Source organism: Fragaria vesca, linkage group LG6 (assembly GCF_000184155.1).
Source record: "Fragaria vesca subsp. vesca linkage group LG6, FraVesHawaii_1.0, whole genome shotgun sequence".
In the NCBI taxonomy this organism is placed as follows: domain Eukaryota; kingdom Viridiplantae; phylum Streptophyta; class Magnoliopsida; order Rosales; family Rosaceae; genus Fragaria; species Fragaria vesca.
In genome coordinates, this window is record NC_020496.1 from 6,764,278 (window position 1) to 6,784,914 (window position 20,637).

The following is a 20,637-nucleotide window of genomic DNA, read 5'->3' on the forward strand; positions in this document are numbered from 1 at the left end:
CCTACAAAATCTCAATAAAAACATAAAAATAATAGAGGTGTGTATTAAGAGATTAGGGGTGTGTATTTAAAATTTCTCTATTATATATTGGCAATAAATTCATAAAACATAAAATTTTCTAATACAAGAGCAAATTGACTTCTTCTTCTTTCTTTTTTTTTTTTCTTTTTTTTCAATTTTTGTTTTCAAAAAAACAACAATGGATACCCCTACCTATGACAATAAGTCCCAGCTAAAAACGGCGAGAACCAAACTCTCTTCAACATTGTGTCACAATGGTTTTAGACCAAACTTAGGTTTACGGTTCTATTGTTGATCATAACTTGACAACACACACTTAAAAACGGTATGAATTACTTTCTATGTTTTTGATATTATCAGTGAAATCACTAAAATTAAAAGTTACACGTTAGCAAAGAACATACAACTGATGAAAAATCACTAAAATTAAAAGTCCTCATGATACCATAACCATGACACAATAGCAGAGTACACATGCAGGACCGAGAGCTAGATACGCAAAGACCAACTAGAAAACCACTTAACAAATCTACAAATAGCACAATAAAGCTAGGAACATATGAACCACCACAAGTGGTTAGTTGCTAAGAGCCTGAGTGCATGTGGACCCACATACACATATTCGAATTCCGCCGACATTAATTCGAGTTAAATTTTAATTTCTTGACGGTTAAGGGAATGAAGCGTTCTGACATGATCCGTGACACAAATTAGTTTTTAGGCTTAGAAAACCTTTAAAAAAAACCCTTGTGATTTCGATGATAAAAACCTCTGATGAAATTAATTGACCATAACTATATAAAACATTAAAGAAAATCAAAATCGATGCAAAATATTTAAAACAGTGAATTCTATGAGATCCAAACTAAATGTATACATAACACGTCTGACAATCTAAATAAGTGTCATTTGGACAAGAAACAAGAAAAATAACACACACTCTTGTTTGATGCCATGGGGTTTTATAGATAAAACTATAAAAGTACTCCAAAGGCATCGGACTTGCATAAAATTGATCCTAACAAATCTTACTTGAGAAATTTGGAGCAGAGTATCCTTGTCCTCTTCTTGGTCGTCTAAAGCTAATACTTGATATTGCAAATCCAGTGTAAGACATGTCTTATTAGGTGGAATAGCATTATATTTTTGGAAACGATAATTAATCAAGACACTTAACAGTAATAGCCAGATTTCTTGCGAATGAAATTTGACATTCTAAATGAAAATCCAAAAGTCAAATCAGGAGAAGCAACCTCTTATTATACAAACATGAAATGAAACCGCATAGTTAGGGCCAAATAAGATAGATGTCATTGAGATTAGATAAGGGCTTCTTATTTATTTGTCAAGCTAGCTTTGAAATGGAACTCCATGTCCCAGAAAGACACTACATTGTTCTATGTCTATGAGCTTTCTGTTCTTGTATTGGCTAAATCTGTTACTGCCACAGGTAAGAAAGCCATTTAAGACCTACACAAAAGGAAGCTTCACCCAATATTACCAGCAGTTGGTTCTCTTTCCAAGCCAATCTGGTATCATCCACCCTGCTAATTTACATAAAATAAAATCATATAAATCCTCTTTGGTAGGCCGCATGGTTCTCTTTTCACAATTTTTCCTCTACCCAATGCTTGAAAGGTTAATTTGCTTTTGACATATTCGAAGTAACTTTTCCTATTCAAAAATCATACTTCAAACAGTTTCACAGTGGCTGGTCTCTTGGTCTATAGGCTCTAGCAAAACTGCAAAAGCATTAGCAATGGCGTGACCCAGTACAATTTGAATTCCCACAAACCCTTTTGGTACATTTTTACCTCCAAAGGTAGAGCTTTTCCAGAATGGGAGTGCTGAAGAACGAACTGCCAGAGAAACCTCTGAAAATTTTGGGGAAGAAAGAAGAAAGAGTTAAAAACCTATACCCTGTTGTCCTCAAAGTGTATCTTCTTTATAATCTGTCAGTGTTTTTGGGGTCCTCAACCATCAAATTAAGTTTGCTAATATCAAACCCAATTTGGTTGGGTCCATGAAATACACAAACTCAGAAAATACCAGAACATTTTGTTGGGTTTCTGTAGGAAGAACAAAAAGCCACAATACAAGGATAACCACACACCCTTTAGCCTTTAGCTTTCAGAAAATTTGTCACATCCTTCTTTTATATGATGCAAAAACATAAAATGGACAAAACCCAATTTCCAATTTCACTCCAGGAAGACAAGAATCCCATCTTGTCAATGATCACATGGTCTGAAAAAAGGGTTGTGAGATCCTGTGACTAGCTTTAAACTACTAGTTTTTTTCTAACTGCAATTAAAGACTGCATCTTTGGTAAATGAAGAATGCAGTACTAAACTAACAAGGTTTATTAGAAACACATTGGAAAAGATTGATGTACATTTATCATTTTGATAGAGCAGATTATTTGATTTACTTTGACTGGATGTCAGTGAGATCAAACCAGATTTGCTTGAAGACCTTGATGATGAGCTCATGGTATTCATTTGCATTCAGAGAAAGATAACATGCAAGAAGATCTTCCAAGTCCTTCGATGCCTTGATGTTGTTCTCCATGATCATCTCTATCATTGATTCCCTGAAATCCCTTTGAGGATCAAATGAGGACTTGACAATTGCAAAGCTTTCCGAGAGACTCCTCCTCTTTGAGCTCGAATTCGACGACAGACTCCGGCGTCCGACTTGGGCCTGGTTTATTTTCCGGTTTGCAATTCTCGGAGAATTAGTCCGAAGCTTAACTCCCGGTGAAGTGCTCGAAGTAACTCTTCTAACAGAACTCGTACGATGCTCTTTGTTGTTCTCTGATCCATGTGAGCTTTTCCTGGATTTGATTGGCTGCTGCTCCTTGTTCTCTTTCTTCTTCTTCTTGACCTCACACACCATTTCATTGAAGCTTTCCGGCTTGGTTATAATCCGAGGAAGCTCAAGATCAGAGAACGAATCAAGTTTCTTCTTCTCAGAGGAGTTGTCCACGTCGATGATGATGTCTTTCTCATTAGAACTCGTCATAGAATTCATACCATCAAATGTCTCTGTAGCAAGAATACGGTCACATCTGAATTCAAGAGAGTCGGTGTGATGAAACTCAAGCTCGGAGCTGTCGAGAGACGAAGAAGTAGACCAGAGCTGTTCCTCCGGTAGAGAATCCGATTTGGTCCAGACGGATTCGATGGAGGCCCGACACCCTGCAGAAACAGAGGAGCTAGTCGACATGGCAAGCTTGGAATTAGAACTCTTCCTCTGTTTTTGTATAGAAGATTTTCTTGGTGGCTCATGAGTCAAATTGGTGGTGGAGACTTTGGGGTTTACAGGGGTGTTGCACAGTGGTCTGTTCTCACCTGTGGAGTTATTCAGCTCCCTTGTGAAGTAGTACGACTTTCTTGAGTGATGACAATGGTGGTTGTGATGGGTGACCTGCTTTGGCTTTGCTGGGCTTGTTGGTTTTGCTGAAGAAGCAAATGTGGATGGTGGTGGTTGGTTTCTCTTCTTGGGATGAGAATTGCTGCTCTGGTTCTTTCTGGTTTTGCTCATGTCTTTGAGCTTGTAAAACCAGGCATTGGGTATCATATCGGATAATCTAAACTTGTACTTACCCATCAACAACCCACAAAAACAATACCTCTCCTCTCTCTTTCAGTCCCTCTCTGGTTTCTCTGGCAAAGGAAGAAACTTGAGGCACCTACCACTCTCTGCTGAGGTTGAAGATAAAATAAACTAGAAGAGGGAGGCTTTAAGCTTTTTGTGTGTTTTCTGGACATAGTGGTAAACTCACCGAACTTGGCTTTTATTGTTAATGACGCTGTAAAACGGCTTTGCCCAAAACATTGTATTCATATTATGATGAAGTTTTGGTCACTTCTGGAAAAGCAATGGGGGGAGTTGGGGTACATTATTCAGGATGCTACTTAACGTGACTGCAGTAGAGGCTTTAGCAGGATCCAACATTTCTTAACCCAAATCCCCAACACTTTGCTCAATGTGGCTTGCATGCAAGGCTAGGCCAGTGGGGTCATCAACTAACCAATTTGGGTCCCGGCTGTGATCTTCTTGGCTTCCTCAGCGAGTATGTTTCAGATTCATATGCAGAAAAAACTACCCACAAAGGAAACTTCCATGTTTAAAACCTCCAGTTTGGCCACTCATTCAGTGACTCAACTCAGAGTGAGCTCCTAGTCTAAATTTCTCTAACAAGGGAGATGTTTTTCTATAAAACAAGAGAGAGACAGAAAGTTTTAGGCAATTAGGCTTTTCAATTTTGTAGGGATGGCTTTGTGACTCTCCATTTATATGTACTTTAAGATGCGAGATTTTTGAGTGGTCCATCTACATTAATCGATTGCTTAGTATAATCAGCTGTCTCTATATATGATCAAATCATTACATGTATATAAAGTTGAAGATAAAAACAGTGTATCAAATAGAAGTACCTAAGAAAATTGGAATGTGCGAGTTTTAAAACGGAAGAGCAAAATGGGGAAGTAGGGCACAAAGACGTACGGATAAAGTAGTCAACCACGTGGACAACATTTAAGTGACGCGGAGTTATTAGGCTTCACATGTGGACGTGGGTAACCTGACTCTGATATCATGATAAAATAGTCTGGGGTTCACATCCAATATCAATCGGCAATGGATAGAGTGGTCCAAACCCTTATAAACCCACATGCAATGTCTCATAGTTCCGATGTGGGATTGATATCTCAACATCAATCTGCTCGTATTATTCTTATATACGAATAAAATGAATAGGGAAGTGAAATCCACACTCCTCAAATTGTAATTCACACTCTCACTTTGCATTTTTTGTAACTTAAATTTTATCTGTAGTGACTTAACTTTTGTTTTTATATGAAAATGATGACTAAAAATAGAAAATGAGAGTGTGGATTACAATTTGGAAAGTGTAGATGTCATATCCCTTATATTTAAGTCTAAACTTTTAGGTGTGTCTCACATAATTGTTAACCGTGTGTTTGCAATAAAGTTCATTAATGTCATTAATCGAGTAACATGTGTCCGTACATGTTAAACTAACAGTTTTATTCGACCAACGTTCATCCGTACATATATGACTGAGGCTCGTCCGTACAACGCTCGAATTACAAAAAAGTTATTCGCTTCCCATTTGTAACCGCAATTAGTTGATGTTCTAACTAAAAAGATGGGTATTCGACATATCGATGGACAAGTGGGCATGATAGACATTTATACACAAATTTGAAGGGGGCATGAAAAATCATTGTGAATATGTATATAACTAGGATTCTTATGTAATTAGGATATCCTGCAATTATAGGGAGATTGTTTCCTATTAGGCCCCATTTGATTAGCAGGAAAGTAAAATGGGAAATGAATTTCTTTTCCTTTCCAAACAGATATGGAATAGAATATGTTTTGGTATTTCTATGTGGGTGTTTTGCACATATTGGAAATTAAACGATGGAATCAAGTATATTAATTCCTATTGTAATGTTTGGTAAGTCATTATAATGAAATACAAAGTTATATTTTTCAATGATGCCCCTTTATAATTTTTTTTTTTGAATAACAAGAGCTAGAATGGCCCTTTTATAATTTCTAAATACATCATTAAAATTTATTAGAGGATAATTTATGTAATTGTGGCTTTGACAGTGGCAATAGAATTAGAATATCACCTCTTGACAAAGTAATTGAATTCAGTTTTATGAGGGAGTCAATTTCCAGTCATATCTCTGTTTTTATTTTCTTTCATGTCTCTATGTACAACCAATCAACCTCTTGAAATGAAAAACCAAATTAATTAATTTCTCATACCATGGTTTCCTGCCAACCAAACAGGCTTACAGTAGACTACTCTATACGTGTATATATTATTCCATTGTGGATGAATATAATCATTGAATTAATCCTCAATTGAAGTATCATTTTCTGTGTTGTAATTTTCAAAATACTTAAATGTAGGATTGATACCTGAATGCTTAACCTTCTTTTCTTCTCAAAGATGAACATTTTTTAAAATTTCGGTCAAAGACAATGGCTCACAAGTTTACAGTTTAGTCGTACGATTTTTGTTTGCTCAGAAAATAATTTCTACTACTATATGCTGCATTGTTTTCACATTGAATTCGTATATTCAGTAGTACAGTCAAAATAATAGTAGAGGCACAGGGCGCAGGACGTTCACAATAACCTTGCTTGCTTGCTGCAGAAGACATAATCGATCCAAAGCTCTACAGAGTGGCATGGGTACTATATATGATCCTGGTCAATTGGTCCCCGGCCAACTGCGCTGGTGGATCTGAAGCTGAAAGGAACATGACCAAATCACCAAGCTAGGGCCAAAGAGAACTGGTTTGAGATGATCGAGCTGTACAGAAATAAACAACGGGACCATTCCAACTGATCTTTTATCGAATTGAATTCGAAGTTTGTCCTAGCATGTAGAGGAGTTTAATAACAGTTGAATGTATGTTGGAGGCAGCGGGACAAAGAATTACTCCAGGTAATATCAGTCGCATGTACCTTGAAATCATCCTGCACGTAGTGAGGGTTGTTCTAGCTGTAGGGTTCATTTGTGCAGCACATGCAGGCATGGCAATGAAATGGCCTAATATATTGGGACCAAACTAAGATTGATCGAGACTGTGCGGTCCCAAATTGTAATAACTAATAACATGATTAACATCACCGAAAAGGCGGGAAAAAAACAGGTAATCGGGTTCAGAATGTTCGAGTTCAGGTTGCCCTGAATGATCCATGAAACTCGAATAAGCTAGCTGCTAGGTTCCTTCACAAATTTCATTTCTCGATCTAACAAGCTAGCTGCCTAGCTAGCTAGATGTTGCTGATCATCTCTTAGCTGAGATCCATTTAACTATTGATAATCTGCGCAATAATTGTCATTCCCTAAGCTTGGATATGGACAGATGTATACCAAGTTTACAGCACTTGCAGAAGTAACAGCAATTGGAAATTGTTGAGTTGCGAATGTCCTTGAATACAGCAACATATACAGTACTACCTCAAAAGGAACAAATATGTGTGCTTGCAAAACTTAACAAGGAATAACAAGGTCTGCTTAGTTTAACTCTACGCTTCCCCAACAGTAACTTTGACGCCATTGATGGACAATACATTGGCAAGTGTCATACATAGTTTGCTTATTGGCAACACCCAGCTGCATCTGAAATGTAAATTAGGTTCTTTATATTCAATCACATCACTTTCATGGTCAGTTGACTCAGTTCTGACCGAACAACAAACATGATAGAAATTTGGTTCAAGAAGAAATCAAACCATTGCAAACCAAATTATACATGTATGACATTGGTAGAGGATTTTTCTTCTGTAGTTTGGAATTTATATATGCTACAATGAATGTATGCATGAGCTTGATGAGTTGGTTCAATTGGTCCTAAAGATGACTTGTTTTCAGCATTGCAGAGTGCAAATAACTTGCATTACCCAAACTGCAGGCGACATGTTGAAACTACATCTTGGCTCGAATAATTAAATCATTGAGGTATAAGCCCAAGAGGACCAGCAACAGCTGAGGCCCAAGAAATACACAGCTAAAAGTCTAAAACAAAACAAAGGAAACAAGGCAATGAGGGAGACGACCCGATATTATTATGATCCATAGCATTTGTTCTGTGAGCGTTGAACCAAGATCGGTCAGACTCCTCCTCATCTTCGCTACGCTGTCCTCGTCGCTGGCTTCGCCGGCCTCTCAGTCGCTTACCACTTGCTGAAGCAGAGTCCCAAAGACTCGAATCTCCGTTTTCGATGAGGTCGGAATCGGCGGCGGCGCTTCCGGCGGCCTTCTTCAACCTTAATCTCCCAAAGCCAAGCTCCTATGGCGCGCGCCGAGTGCTGGGACAAGGCTCTGCGGCTCTTGAACGTCATTCTTAGAAGAAGGTTAGTACTTAGTATTCTCTAGTCTCTATACGAATACGCGTATCCCGGATACGTATCCGTCTCGTAGATTTTCAAATTCATTTTTTTTAAAAGAAAAATAATTTATGTGGGCTAGCGGAAATGAGATGGGGCTTGGCGGTTCTTAACGGGTTAGGAGGACCACCATTTGAAAAACATAAAAATGAAAAAAAAATTGAAAAGAAAATAATTTCTCAAGTCTAGACGAAGACGTGATAGGTCTAGGCGGTTGACGTGATGTGGGACTTAACGGACTGTGGGGTTCACCGTTTCCAAATTGATTTTTAAATTGGCAAAAGCTGCAAATCGCCGGTCGTAGCGTACGTCACAGAGTCTGTAACGGAAAAGTAACTCTGTAATTCTGGTCATCACAATAAGTAACTGATTTTACTTAACATCAAAACAAGTATGTCGTCCTTCACCATCGCCTCCATGGTCGAGATCAGTTGGCCCACTATCTCCTCGATGTAAACCACGTTGGTTGCCACAACGACGTCATACAAAGGGTTCAGAGCTGCAATCTGGTCGGCCTTGTTCCAGTGGAGAATCACGTGCTTGAGGTTCTTGCCGAGGAAGAGCTTGTTGCGCTTGAGGTTCCGCTTCAGCGCTAGCATCACGGCGGGGATGTCGGTGATGAGGACGACGGTGAGGCCGAGGAGGAGGTAGAGCCCCATGGCGGCGACTCTGCATCCGGCGTCAAGCTCGACGACGCGTTTGGTGCGGAAGTCGAGGAGGTCGGAGTAGGGGTTTTGGGGGTGGGTGATGGGCGGGGCCCAACCCTTGGCGAACTTGATGAGGACCAAGGAGCAGGGCCAGACAGTGGTGCCGATGTGGAGGGAGCCGTCGTCTTGTTGGAAGAAGACCGACGAATTCCACAAAATCCCTTACCTTTTAACCAGACGACGTCGATGTTGCCCAGAACGTCCGTCAACTGGAGAAATCACATCGCTGCCCCTAGAAAATCATCTATGCGGTCAGAAATCTACCACGCGTCTGGGACCACTGTGGCGTAGTCCAGCGCTTTCATTTTAAATTTCCAAAAAACCCCCCAAAATCTCTAAAATAAAAATCAGTCAATCTCAAATCTCCCAAACCATGCTCACCTGCGTCTCCTGCCACTCCACCTCCTTCACCCCCGACGACGTCTCCGGCCACCTCTACTGCTCCACCTGCGGCCACCTCCAAGACTACGACAACTACGTCGATGTCTACGGCGACGCTTCTGGCCCCACCGGTTCTTGAAGACAGGCGGCGATATTGGTTCTTGTGGCCGAGTTGAATGGAGTTGGGGGTGTTAGAATTCAGGAGTGTGCTAAGGAGGTCAATGTGGTTATTAATACTTGTAGGTTGAGGTATATGGAGCTTTTAGAAGCACTTGTGAAGGCTGTGCAGGTGCTGCATGCCTTGGGGGAAGGATGTTAATGTTAAGAATGTGCTGAGGCACGCGCCGGTTGTGATTCAGTATATGGAGAAGAAGCCTATGTCGGAGCAATGGAATTGATTTCAGAGATGTGGTCAGTGAGTGCTTAGGGAGAAATGGCAATGCAGATGAGTCTGCAACAGAAGTAGAAAAGTTCAAGAGGTTTTTCAGATGATTGTAAGGGGATGGATAGGGCGTAGCCAACTAGGGGGCAAAGGGTTCAATTGAACCCTCTCACATTTTAGAAAAGTTTAATTAGTCATAATGAGTATTGGATATTAATAGAATGTAATATAAATTGAACCTTCTCCTCTTTAATATTCTTCAACATTAATGATGAAATACGAATTTGTACTAGTAAAATAGTAAAATACTCAATCTAATTAATAGAAATCGTGTCAAGGGTTTCTTATCTTACTAATTTAAATTCCATATACGATTTGTTTTTTCTTTACAAATAAGCTAAATGGAAGCAGCACATTAATATTTACCGTGCATTGACATTATCTCTAAGAAAACAAAACATTCTTTTCAATATTTATCATGCATGTTCAATTTAAGAATCGATGTAGAACAAAAATTAAGTTTGCGTCATTTGTTTGTCTTTTTTTTAACAAAATTATGTCATTACTAGAGAGTAACTGAATATGAATTTAACTTTTTAGTTAATAAAACTTGACCATTCTAAATGTGAGTTCTGGCTACGCCACTGGTCATAAGATGAAGCTTTCACATGAATGCTTGGCCATGGTTTACTCGAAATCTTTAGATGATCGACATGGAGAGTTTTAAGCCGTCTGGCGGGTTTGGAGCTGTTCATGAAAGGGAAGAGAGGCAATAGTTTGATCCCTATGATTGCACTGAGTGGTGGAATGGGAAGCAGTCAGAATTAAGCAAGAAGCTTATGCTTAAGAATATATTGGAAAAAGATGTAGGCTTGGATCATATGCCGCCATCTTATCTTAAGGGTCTCAAGGCCTGTAACACGAAGAGAAAAAAAAAAAAAAAATGCTGCCAAACAGCGAATTCATTAGATTATGCAACCTTCAAATGCTCATTCAGATGTTTGCATTTCTGAAGATGTACAGATGGGAAGAAAAGGAAAGAGAAGGCATGCTCTTGATTGGGAAGATTTAATTATTGAAACCTTCCTTCTTCATCAAGTAAAAAAAGAGGAGATTGAGAAGGGGTGGTATAATAGCTTATTAGATTTACATGTATTTAACTCTGGAGTTGTGTAAGGCTTCTGGTATGGTCAAACTAAAAATGGTGCAATATGCTTCCAATCCTTCCATGCCTCAGCCACTGCATGACCCAAGAGTATTTTTGTCTGATGATGTTTAAATTTGTCCTGCATCACTGTTCTTACATGTCTTTAAACAGAAACTTGAGAATTGCAATGTAACACATACTTTGGCCTTGTAATGAGGCACTTTTGTACCAGAAGTTATTTGTCAAGAAAGGAAAAAAAAAAAAAACCAAAGATCGGCCAACTAATTAATTCGAAGCATCACAGACCTTTTAGATGGGATGAACTGTGTATTATGATTTTCTATTCCACTAGCATTCAACACTTATTAGTTCCACTTCATCAAAAAATATACTTGTTCAGACCAAAAATTCGACACACATGACACATGTTCTTTTTCTTTTACAATTTAGTTACATAAAAGAGTAGATGGAGGCCAAAACCACTCGTAATTGAGATAGAGACCTTTTCTCATCATTTCTAACCGCTAGTAACCTCATGCACTAACTTTAATCGAAAAAATAATAATAATAATAATAAAAAATACCCTCTTGCACTAACTCAAAATATGACATATATGGCCGAGGGAGGCTGATAGTCCTCAGTTGACTGACTGCCAACAATGAATTGGGGTTTCTACAATTGTTTTAAATAACTTTTCAAAACCTTTAACAAAAATCATTTAAAGAGTTTTCCACACAAAATTGGAGTATGTGTATGTACGTACAAAGTAGGGTCTTCATTCTTTTTTCCTTTTTCTTTTTTGTAATTTTTTAAGTAACACATAACTATTTGTCTAGCGGTATAGCTAGTCTTCCCTTAGTAAGTGAGAAATTGTAAGTTCAGCTTATAAATAAAGTTGTAATATTTGAGTTGTTTACATGATTTAAAAATAAAAAATAAAATTTGAGTAGAAAAGTGAGAATTACAACGAAACGTCTCTAAGGCAACCAAGTCTATCATCAAGATGGTAAGCAAGTAAATGTATTGGAACGTGAAGCAAGGATTGAAGCAGTTGTTTAAATCCTCGACGAACTGACAGAAAGTTAACAAGAACATTAGATTTTTGACGCTGTGTAAAAATATGAAAATAGAGAAAAAATCACAACGGAGCACAAGCTCATAAAACGAACTCAACTAAATGAATTTGTACGCCTCTTTTATACATCTTCAATATGACCTAGCGCCAACAACGTAACCCTAATTCATGTCCCAAAAAGGAATTCTCATCATAATTAAATCCCTATGACAATCACAAGATATTTATCTATTTAGACCAAAAAAAGAATATCTTATGTAAAATAAGATTTATTTCCTTCACACAACATATCAAACCTATTTAAAATAGATCTACCTTTATCAAACTCATACTCAATAAGTAATACTTATTGAGATCCTAACCAAGTTAGGACTCAATCACTTATGAGAAGATCCTTGTCAATAAGACATTCAAATCAGCAAATCACTTAGATACATATTTATCAAATAAAACTATGTATGCATATGGCAGGTTACATCAATGACACAAGTCATGATGTTAATGCATTACACTTTGCTGTGTAATCGGTATAGGCATAGGCGGAGGTATTCAAAGACCAAGGGCACCCCTCCAACTTTTATCTCAACGTGTTTTACTACAAAAACTTTGCTGAATTGAACCAAACCTAACTTAAACCATATACATCGGCACCCCTCACTCCCTCACATTTTAGCAGCTCTTGTTGTTTAGTTATGCTAATTACTTCTTTTAGAAAGCGTTTCTTAAAGAACATAGTTAATTTAGTCATATTCTTGATACAATTATGCTTTTACCTTATAAATTAATTTAATTAGATCACTAAAACCTAAAGTTTGTATATATTGTACTCCATAAATAATGGCAGCATATTCATATAAAAAATGATGTTTAATTGGGTCTTTTCATTTTTGTTCTTACATCCGTCAGTAAATGATCGATAATTCATGGACTCTTCAAGAGGAAAAGTGTCGAATCTGAAGCTTGTATATTAGTACATATTTATTATTATTGAGGAACTCTAATACTGAAGCAATAGTTCTCAAAATCCTCCCATATCAACGAAAATTAACTCTGATACAATGACTTTTGCGATATGCAAAAAGGACGAGTCAATTTATGTATAATTTAGTTTACGACTTTATTAAGTTTTCAGCCATCAAGCTTACCTTATATTTTTTAACCTTCTTATATTGGCCTTTGGCTCCGCCCTGGGTATAGGAATGCCAACACAGAATACCAATAGCAGGGAAGCAAGGGAAGCAAGCAGTGTGGCAGGGTCTATCTTCACTCATCTCGTTTAAGCTAAAACAGTTTTTTACTGTACTTGTCTCAAAGCCTAAAAGCAAGTTTTAATTTTCTAGAACAGGAAGAATGTTTTGCAGCTTCTACTTAAAACGTAGAGTAGAAGCTTCTAATTCAGTCATTTTTGTTCAGCTTCTAATTCAGCTTCAACACAGAACATTTTTGTTCTTATTTTTGCAGCTTCTAATTCAGTCTAATTTACATACGTTTCAAGTTTCTACAATATTTGACCCGTTACTCAAATCATGGTTGTACTCCCAATAAATAGTCCATTCAACATATATGCTCTGGCCCTTTGCGGCTTCCCTTTCAGTTGGACAAGACACAGAGAAATCCATGCCACCTAAACTTACAAGAATTTACTTGAGCTTGATAGGTAGGTAGGTCGGTCAATCTGCCTTCCTAAATTTCCTTCTTCTCTATCTCCTCGAAACTTGCAGCAGAGAAATTTTCTGGTCTAGGTTTTAGCCTGCCACTGTAAATGTCAATTAACACAGATATACCATTCCACTTCTTACAGCGCCCTAAATTTAAGACTTGTACGAATTGAAAGTTGAAACTGCATCAGTATGCATGCGTCTTCCTCTTTGAACCCAGTTTCATGCATACACTTCAATCGGCTTGCCGCGTTCCTTGATTTTCATACACTTCAACCCAGTTTCTGCATCCTTTCGAGGCTTCAGGGGTTGCTTAAAGTCTTAAACCTACTTTTTGGGTTTTGTATAACTGATGAGCTCATGCATACATCTCTTCCTTTTGTAGTTTACGTATAATCAATTAGACGTGTCCTCGATCTGCATCGATCAGCTGAGGGTTTAAGCTTAAACCCTGTACCTAATTAGTTTGAATGATCATAGATTCATACGTACATACACTTCAATCCGCTTGCCGCGTCCCCTTATATTCGATCTGCATCGTTTCGAGGGTTTAAGGGTTATATTATCCCTTCAGATTCTGCATATGAACCTTGATTTCTTTCTTAATTTGCAGTTTATCTGTAATTCCAGCTTCTTCATGAACCCGGTTAATCGAGGGTTAAGGTGGGGCTCAGCTTAGTTTTATTTGAGCTATGTATGAACGTACATACATATGCAGCCATAGAATGTGAAACATCATGCAAATGGGAACAGATAGATCAGCTTGATTTCGATTTATCTCTTTCGTAAAAGTTAAAAAAGGGATAATGGAGTTTTCCAGACGAGTGATGTGAGATTTTTTTCTGTGGATATAACTACTTGTTCCGACGCGCCAATAATGTGAAAGTTCTCACACACAAGGCCATTAATAATGGATTTGAAACTGGGTTCGTATCTGGTGGAGGGTTCAAACCCCAGTGATAGTGAACCATTGTCATCATATACCATCACAATAGTGAATTAGTGATGTTTAATTTTTCATGTACAGGGTTTGTTGTTGGCAACTTCCTAGTCATTTCCTTGTACGCAAGGGTTTCTTTAATATCGTGATTTACGTGATTAATAGGACAAAATCTCTTAATTGGTGTTAAAGACATATATTTGAAAGGTTTTGTTAACACCACAAGTTTGCTGAACAAACATCAAATACGTGTAGCTGGCACGTCAAGGCTTAAGACAAAAACGTCCTTGGTTGATAAAACCAATCTCTTTAGAGTTTAGACTAGGGAATAAACAATGACACGATCTATAATGACAGTCAATCATACATTAATACAAGCTAACAGGGGTGCAAGGACCAAAAATAATGGTCATGACTCCCCTGCTGAGTTTTACTTATTTAAATATAGTTCAAATCCGTATCTAATAGCATATAATACCACCCATAACTTCTAATCTCTAGCTCCACCACTGAATTCTAGCAATTCGAACTTGGGTATTTCAATTTGTACCGTGAAAACTGCATACAAGGGTAGGTACAAACTCTGCATCAAAAGTTCAAAGCTCAGCATGTACCGCGCGCACAAAACTTCGGGCATATTCCACTATTCGTATTGATGATGCAAATCATCCAATTCAATAATATATGTATTGTGATCTATGAGGCATGATTCATGGTCACTCCCACGTACCCTAGAGGGATTGAACTATCTATCATGTGGATCGGAACTGACTTAACCAAAATATATGTGTTGAGGAAGCATTGGTACGTCGTCCACATGCATTTGTTTCCTGTAGCCTCCACAATAATTCACATGAGTGATCTAGACCGTATTCTTATTTTTGGGTTCCCTTTCTTGGAAATTTCCTCGATATGAACAAGCAAATGTTGCGGCACCACACGTATTAGGATTTCTTCTTTGGTCTTGAAATTAAGATGTACTGTAAATATCTTCATAGATTTTCACTGAGCTAGGAATCGGATCAGTATATATATATGTATCTCTGTAGATTTTTTCTCGCAGTACAACTAACGTACGCTAATCATATTATACAGAACTGATTGAACTAATCTCTGTAGATAATGCACAAATATTTGGCCTTACAGATCGAATTGCTTAAATTAATCCGATCCCATTATTTTGCCACTTCTGCACTTTTCAGCAAAAGTAGTGAGCCTTTTTGGAGCTTAATGATTTGATTGTCTTTTGGTGTTTGTAGATATATATGAACACTATTATATATAGTGACATTTGAATTATTTGCAATGCTCGATCATGAGATGGATGATTCTTAATTTGTATCGGTTATTTGATTGCTCGTGGGTTCTATCACGCGTGAGCACCACGAAAGAGATGGAAGAACAATAATGCACACTAGCTTATTTCCTCGTTGCTACAGCTCCTACTGAACAATTGAGATCGATTCTGAGCGTAGACCGATTACAAATGCGAGATTTTTATCCTAAGAACAGATTTTTATCTTAAGAACAATCCACACGCGGTTGATGAAATATCAACCCTAGAAACTCAAAATCTAACAACAAAAAACATTAGAAATCTTATTAAAAATCTTATTTATACAACAAATCTCTTACTTAGGCTGCATTTTTCTAAAATAATAATTAATTATAGTAATAATAAGTAAGATTTTAAATTTATTTTTTTCTTTTGTAATCTAACACCACCCTAATTGGATTCTGTTAATTTTTTTTTATTATTTTTAACTAAACTAATGTAATCACACAAAGAGAAAAGAAAATTTTGGGTCCCTTAAAGTTATGGGCTTTGAGTCCATCGACTCTTAAGACTCTATTCATGTACGAGTCTGACTCTAGCATGAGTATGATTTCTTATACTTATTTATATTTAATTAAATAATAATTTTGCTTATTCTAGTAGTTTTTGTTCAAAAAACTTATAAACCACCAACATGGAAAATAAAACGTTTGGATCATGAAACTAATTACTATAGTTAGAATCCTAGTATATTGAGACTTGAGAGATTTAGTTATGGTTAAATTAATTTATAGATAAAGTTATATATACGTATTATTATTGAACTTAGATCTTGTTGCAAACTCTTTGGAACTACTCCTTAAATTGAATTCTACTAGACAGATCGAAGTGGATCCGTTCATGATTGATTGATGAGGCAATTGCAAGAAGATGTAAATACTGATCGGAGTGATCGATATGGTTCAGTCCTGCGCAGAGTCCCACCACTAGAACTGGTAGCACGTTATGGGCAGTCTTTGTTAAACTAGCGCAGGACCGATGTATCACCTGCCGGGGCCTCATCCACATCAATCTAATTATTCACAATCTACAGTGCAGTCTGTTTCAAAAAAAGCTCTACAGCCACCATTCATGCATGCGTGCTTGTATTTCAAACCCAGTCTCACGTCTAATAAGATTCGAATTTTCTGTTTGGATTTAACCTTTAAATTGAGTAAAGAAGACATAACGGTCTTAGATTGTACTTAATTCAATGGTTAAAAATCATCCAAGTAAATCCAAGCAATACAAATCCAAGTAGAAAAATCAATGGATACCCAATAACCCTAGCAAGTTTGAAGTTTCTTACCCAAATTAGAAAGAAACCTGAGAAACACCCTATCTAATTTTCGGCTACCTCCGACTTCACCGTCAAATGACGTATTCATCGGTCATTTTCATGTGGACGGTGGTGGACCAAATCCAATGTCAAAGGTTTTTCGCATTCCGCGCAACCTTTCACATGCAGCAAAAGCAATAAGTTGCTAATTAAGCCATATATAGCTTCTATATTAATTTCTACTTAATTAGTTTTTATTATTAGTGTGCCTTCCAGTAAAGGGAAAGCATAATCCTCCAGCCATCATACACATGATGAATGAATTAATCTTGGTCATTAAGCGGAAGAGATAGTGTTTAATTAAGCTAATGATGGTGACCATGTCTCTGTCATTATAATTGTTTACTAATTACATTTCCCATTAATCTAAAAGGAAAAAAAAAAAAAAAAACAAACGTCTTGCATTATTGTGCATTTGTGCTTGCTCTTCTGCAGAGTATCTATGGAAGATTACTTATATGATGTGTGCTCTGAGAAACAATAAGAGCAAGCTCCTATCTCTTTCAAAATAAAGAATTAACTTGGCACATATGCATGATTGCATATTATTATAGCCACTAGTCACATACTTTATGTTTCATCCACATAAAAGAATGAGGGCGCGACTGAGGAAGGCAACACAGATCAATAATATGATGACATGGTTATTCCATGTAGTAAATGTATAATGTATAACCATATTAGGATCATTAGCCTTAACATAAAACATGTTACTTATAGTGATAAACTCCTACATATGCTGATTCACATTTCTAAACCAATAATTTCCCATGCCAGGAGGAAACCAACAAAGCGTGAGGCAGCAATTAAATGTTGTTGAACACTACACCTAACTAGCTAATTAACGAAAACTCTCCAAATAACTCTAAAAAAAAAACCCCATATTTATCTTAGCATATCATAATCGAAACACCGAGCAATACTACACTGACAATAATTCTTCGAGCTAATATCTTAGGATTCTCAGGTCAATAATTGCTTTCAACACATAACAAACTTCTACTTACCTTTAAAGATACAACGAAACGTTCCACCATCATGTATGTAGCAAATTTTCACTTACATGAGCTTTTACATAATTCATATAACATCATAATACATTAGCAACATCACGATTTTGTCTATAACCTGAATTCCTGAAGCATCGACAAAAGAAATTGATCAATGCGATCTTTTAATACGTACTCTCGTAATGTCTTCTCTAAACATTTACCGTTCGAATAACCGGTTGGCGGTTGCTTTGATGTGGAATACTGGAACTTAGTAAATTTCTTTTTTACGGTGGCTCAGTGTTGGATTAACTAATTTTATACCAAATCAAACTAGAAATCAAGAACCAACACAAACCAGAAATCAACGTGAAGAGTCCTGACAACCTCGCCGTACGTTTATCCAAACCTCTCTCTGGTGAGGGAGCAGTAGTTCCAAAAAACCAACCAACGACCGTATCGTAACTGCCACGTGGTTGGCCGCAATTCCTTCTCTGTTCTCTGTTCAAGTCCCAACAAAGAAGAAACAGTAAACTTTAACGTGTCTGTTACCAAGTTTTGCGTGTACAATCGAACCTCCTTTATAAATAAAGCCTCCCCATCCCAAACCACCTCCGATTATTAGCATCAATTTCCCGGAGACAACTCTCTCCCGTAACTAAACGACATCGTATTCGTAATCCAACAACCTAATCCCAATTCTCAAACACCCTCATCTTCCTTTTCTGTTTCGCCGACCAAACTTGTTGGGTTTGAATTGAGTTCGGGTTCATTAATTCGGAGAAATCGAGGTTGCATTTGCGAGTGTCAGGGATGGTGGATTTTAGTTGCTGACTCGGAGCCATGCCGGAGATCGAGGTCGTGTCCGACGCCGGCGACGGCGCATCGGAGGCCTCTTCGTTGGACGAGACCGGTGGCGCCCTGTTCGGGAAGTACGAGCTGGGGAAGCTCCTCGGCCGCGGCGCATTCGCCAAAGTCTACCACGCGCGTGACGTCAGCTCCGGGCAGAGCGTGGCGATCAAGGCGGTGAGCAAGCAGAAGGTGCTGAAAGGCGGCTTCACGTCGAACGTGAAGCGCGAGATCTCGATCATGCGGCGGCTGCAGCACCCCCACATCGTCAAGCTCTACGAGGTCTTGGCCACCAAGACCAAGATCTATTTCATCATGGAGTTCGCGAAAGGCGGCGAGCTTTTCGGGAAAATCTCCAAAGGTCGGTTCAGCGAGGATCTCAGCCGTCGGTACTTCCAGCAGCTGATCTCCGCCGTTGGATACTGCCACTCACGCGGAGTCTACCACCGTGATTTGAAGCCGGAGAATTTACTCTTAGACGAGAATTGGAACTTGAAAGTTTCGGATTTCGGACTCTCCGCCGTGACGGAGCAGATCCGACCAGACGGGCTTCTCCACACTCTCTGCGGCACCCCGGCTTACGTGGCGCCGGAGATTCTCGCCAAGAAAGGCTACGACGGCGCCAAGGTGGATATATGGTCGTGCGGGATCATTCTCTTTGTTCTCAACGCCGGCTATCTTCCGTTCAACGATCCCAATCTCATGGTAATGTACCGGAAAATCTACAAGGGGGAGTTTCGCTTTCCGAGGTGGACGTCGCCTGGCCTGAGACGGTTGATTTCGAGATTGCTTGACACGAACGTCGAGACGAGGATCACCGTCGACGAGATCATCAAGGATCCTTGGTTCAGTGTTGGCTACAAGGACGTCAAGTTTCACTTGGAGGATTTTAACTTGAAGGAGTGGAGGGACGAGGACAACGACACGCCGTTGAATGCTTTTGATTTGATTTCATTCTCGTCGGGGTTCGACATCTCGGGGCTGTTCCGGAAGCCGGAGATATCCGACTGCGGGGAAAGGTTTGTTTCGGCAGAGACGCCGGAGAGGATAATTCAGAAGGTGGAGGAGGTGGCATTGGCGGAGGGGATGACGGTGATGGAGAAGAAGACCTGGGGGGCAAAGTTGGCAGGGCAGAATGGTAATTTGGTAGTTGCTATTGGGATTTACCGTTTGACGGAGAAGCTGGTGGTGGTGGAGTTGAACAAGAGGGAAAGAATAGGGGAGAATTGCCAGCAGATATGGAAGGACAAGCTGAGGCCGCAGCTGTCGTGTTTGATATACAAACCGGAAGAAGAACAAGTCTCCGGTGAATAACAGAGAAGCTCACCCGATAATATCATCACAATGCGGCTATGCATTGCCGGAGAAACTGAACGGAAGAATGTTCATTATCATTGACGGGGTTCTGTACTTGTTTTTTGTCCCGGAATATGACAAAATGAGAGAAAAGGGAAAGTTTCTCAGAATCTGTAAATACATTTTTATCGTTACCATCGTTATTCTCTCATTGAACCCATCAATAGATGGCATCTATCTCGAATAACTTTCTTGGCAGATTTTGCCTTGTGAGATTTTTTTTCAAGAACAAACATATGTTTGTGTGTTTGTTTCAAAATATGGTATGTTTTTCAGATGATATGGTATTCGAAGTAGCATATCAGACGGATAACACAGAGAGGGAGAATACAGTAATGTAGTAGCTTATGGTAATCGGAACAGGAAATATCAGACGTCCCATGAAATGACAGGGAAGCAGTACAGAGAAACTTCAATGTCAAAGCTTAGTAAAATACAGATGAGAATCTCATATAGTGACACCATCCCTATTCCCTAATCAATTTCAGCCAACTCAAGTAAAACTGATGAATTTGACATGGTTATTGACG

At 38.5% G+C, this 20,637-nt stretch overlaps 3 protein-coding genes across 3 annotated transcripts; 1 reads left to right on the forward strand and 2 right to left on the reverse strand.

Annotated features, from left to right (window-relative positions):
• Positions 1-2,448: 2,448 nt before the first annotated feature.
• Positions 2,449-3,886, reverse strand: LOC101300552. The gene has a single exon (XM_004305040.1). It carries the CDS (start codon positions 3,631-3,633, stop codon positions 2,449-2,451), a length of 1,185 nt encoding a protein of 394 aa, XP_004305088.1. The 5' UTR covers positions 3,634-3,886.
• Positions 3,887-8,321: 4,435 nt separating this feature from the next.
• Positions 8,322-9,877, reverse strand: LOC101300838 (protein-lysine methyltransferase METTL21E-like). Its single transcript, XM_004305041.1, has 4 exons — positions 9,865-9,877; positions 9,357-9,507; positions 9,057-9,265; positions 8,322-8,836 (listed from the first exon to the last, which is right to left on the reverse strand). The coding sequence occupies exons 1-4, from the start codon at positions 9,875-9,877 to the stop codon at positions 8,322-8,324; spliced, it is 888 nt and encodes a 295-aa protein (XP_004305089.1).
• An 8,667-nt stretch (positions 9,878-18,544) lies between these two features.
• Positions 18,545-20,341, forward strand: LOC101291255 (CBL-interacting serine/threonine-protein kinase 14-like). The gene has a single exon (XM_004302524.1). The coding sequence runs from the start codon at positions 18,746-18,748 to the stop codon at positions 20,063-20,065; it is 1,320 nt and encodes a 439-aa protein (XP_004302572.1). The 5' UTR covers positions 18,545-18,745; the 3' UTR covers positions 20,066-20,341.
• Positions 20,342-20,637: the final 296 nt, after the last annotated feature.

Excerpts from the sequence above, each read along its gene's own strand:
- LOC101300552 (XM_004305040.1), bottom strand. The coding sequence starts at position 3,633 with ATGGGTAAGTACAAGTTTAGATTATCCGATATGATACCCAATGCCTGG.
- LOC101300838 (XM_004305041.1), bottom strand. Across the intron at positions 9,266-9,356 it reads ATTAACATCCTTCCCCCAAG|CACACTCCTGAATTCTAACA; the intron begins GCATGCAGCACC and ends TGACCTCCTTAG. Across the intron at positions 8,837-9,056 it reads TGGAGTGGCAGGAGACGCAG|GGATTTTGTGGAATTCGTCG; the intron begins GTGAGCATGGTT and ends TTAAAAGGTAAG.
- LOC101291255 (XM_004302524.1), top strand. The coding sequence starts at position 18,746 with ATGCCGGAGATCGAGGTCGTGTCCGACGCCGGCGACGGCGCATCGGAG.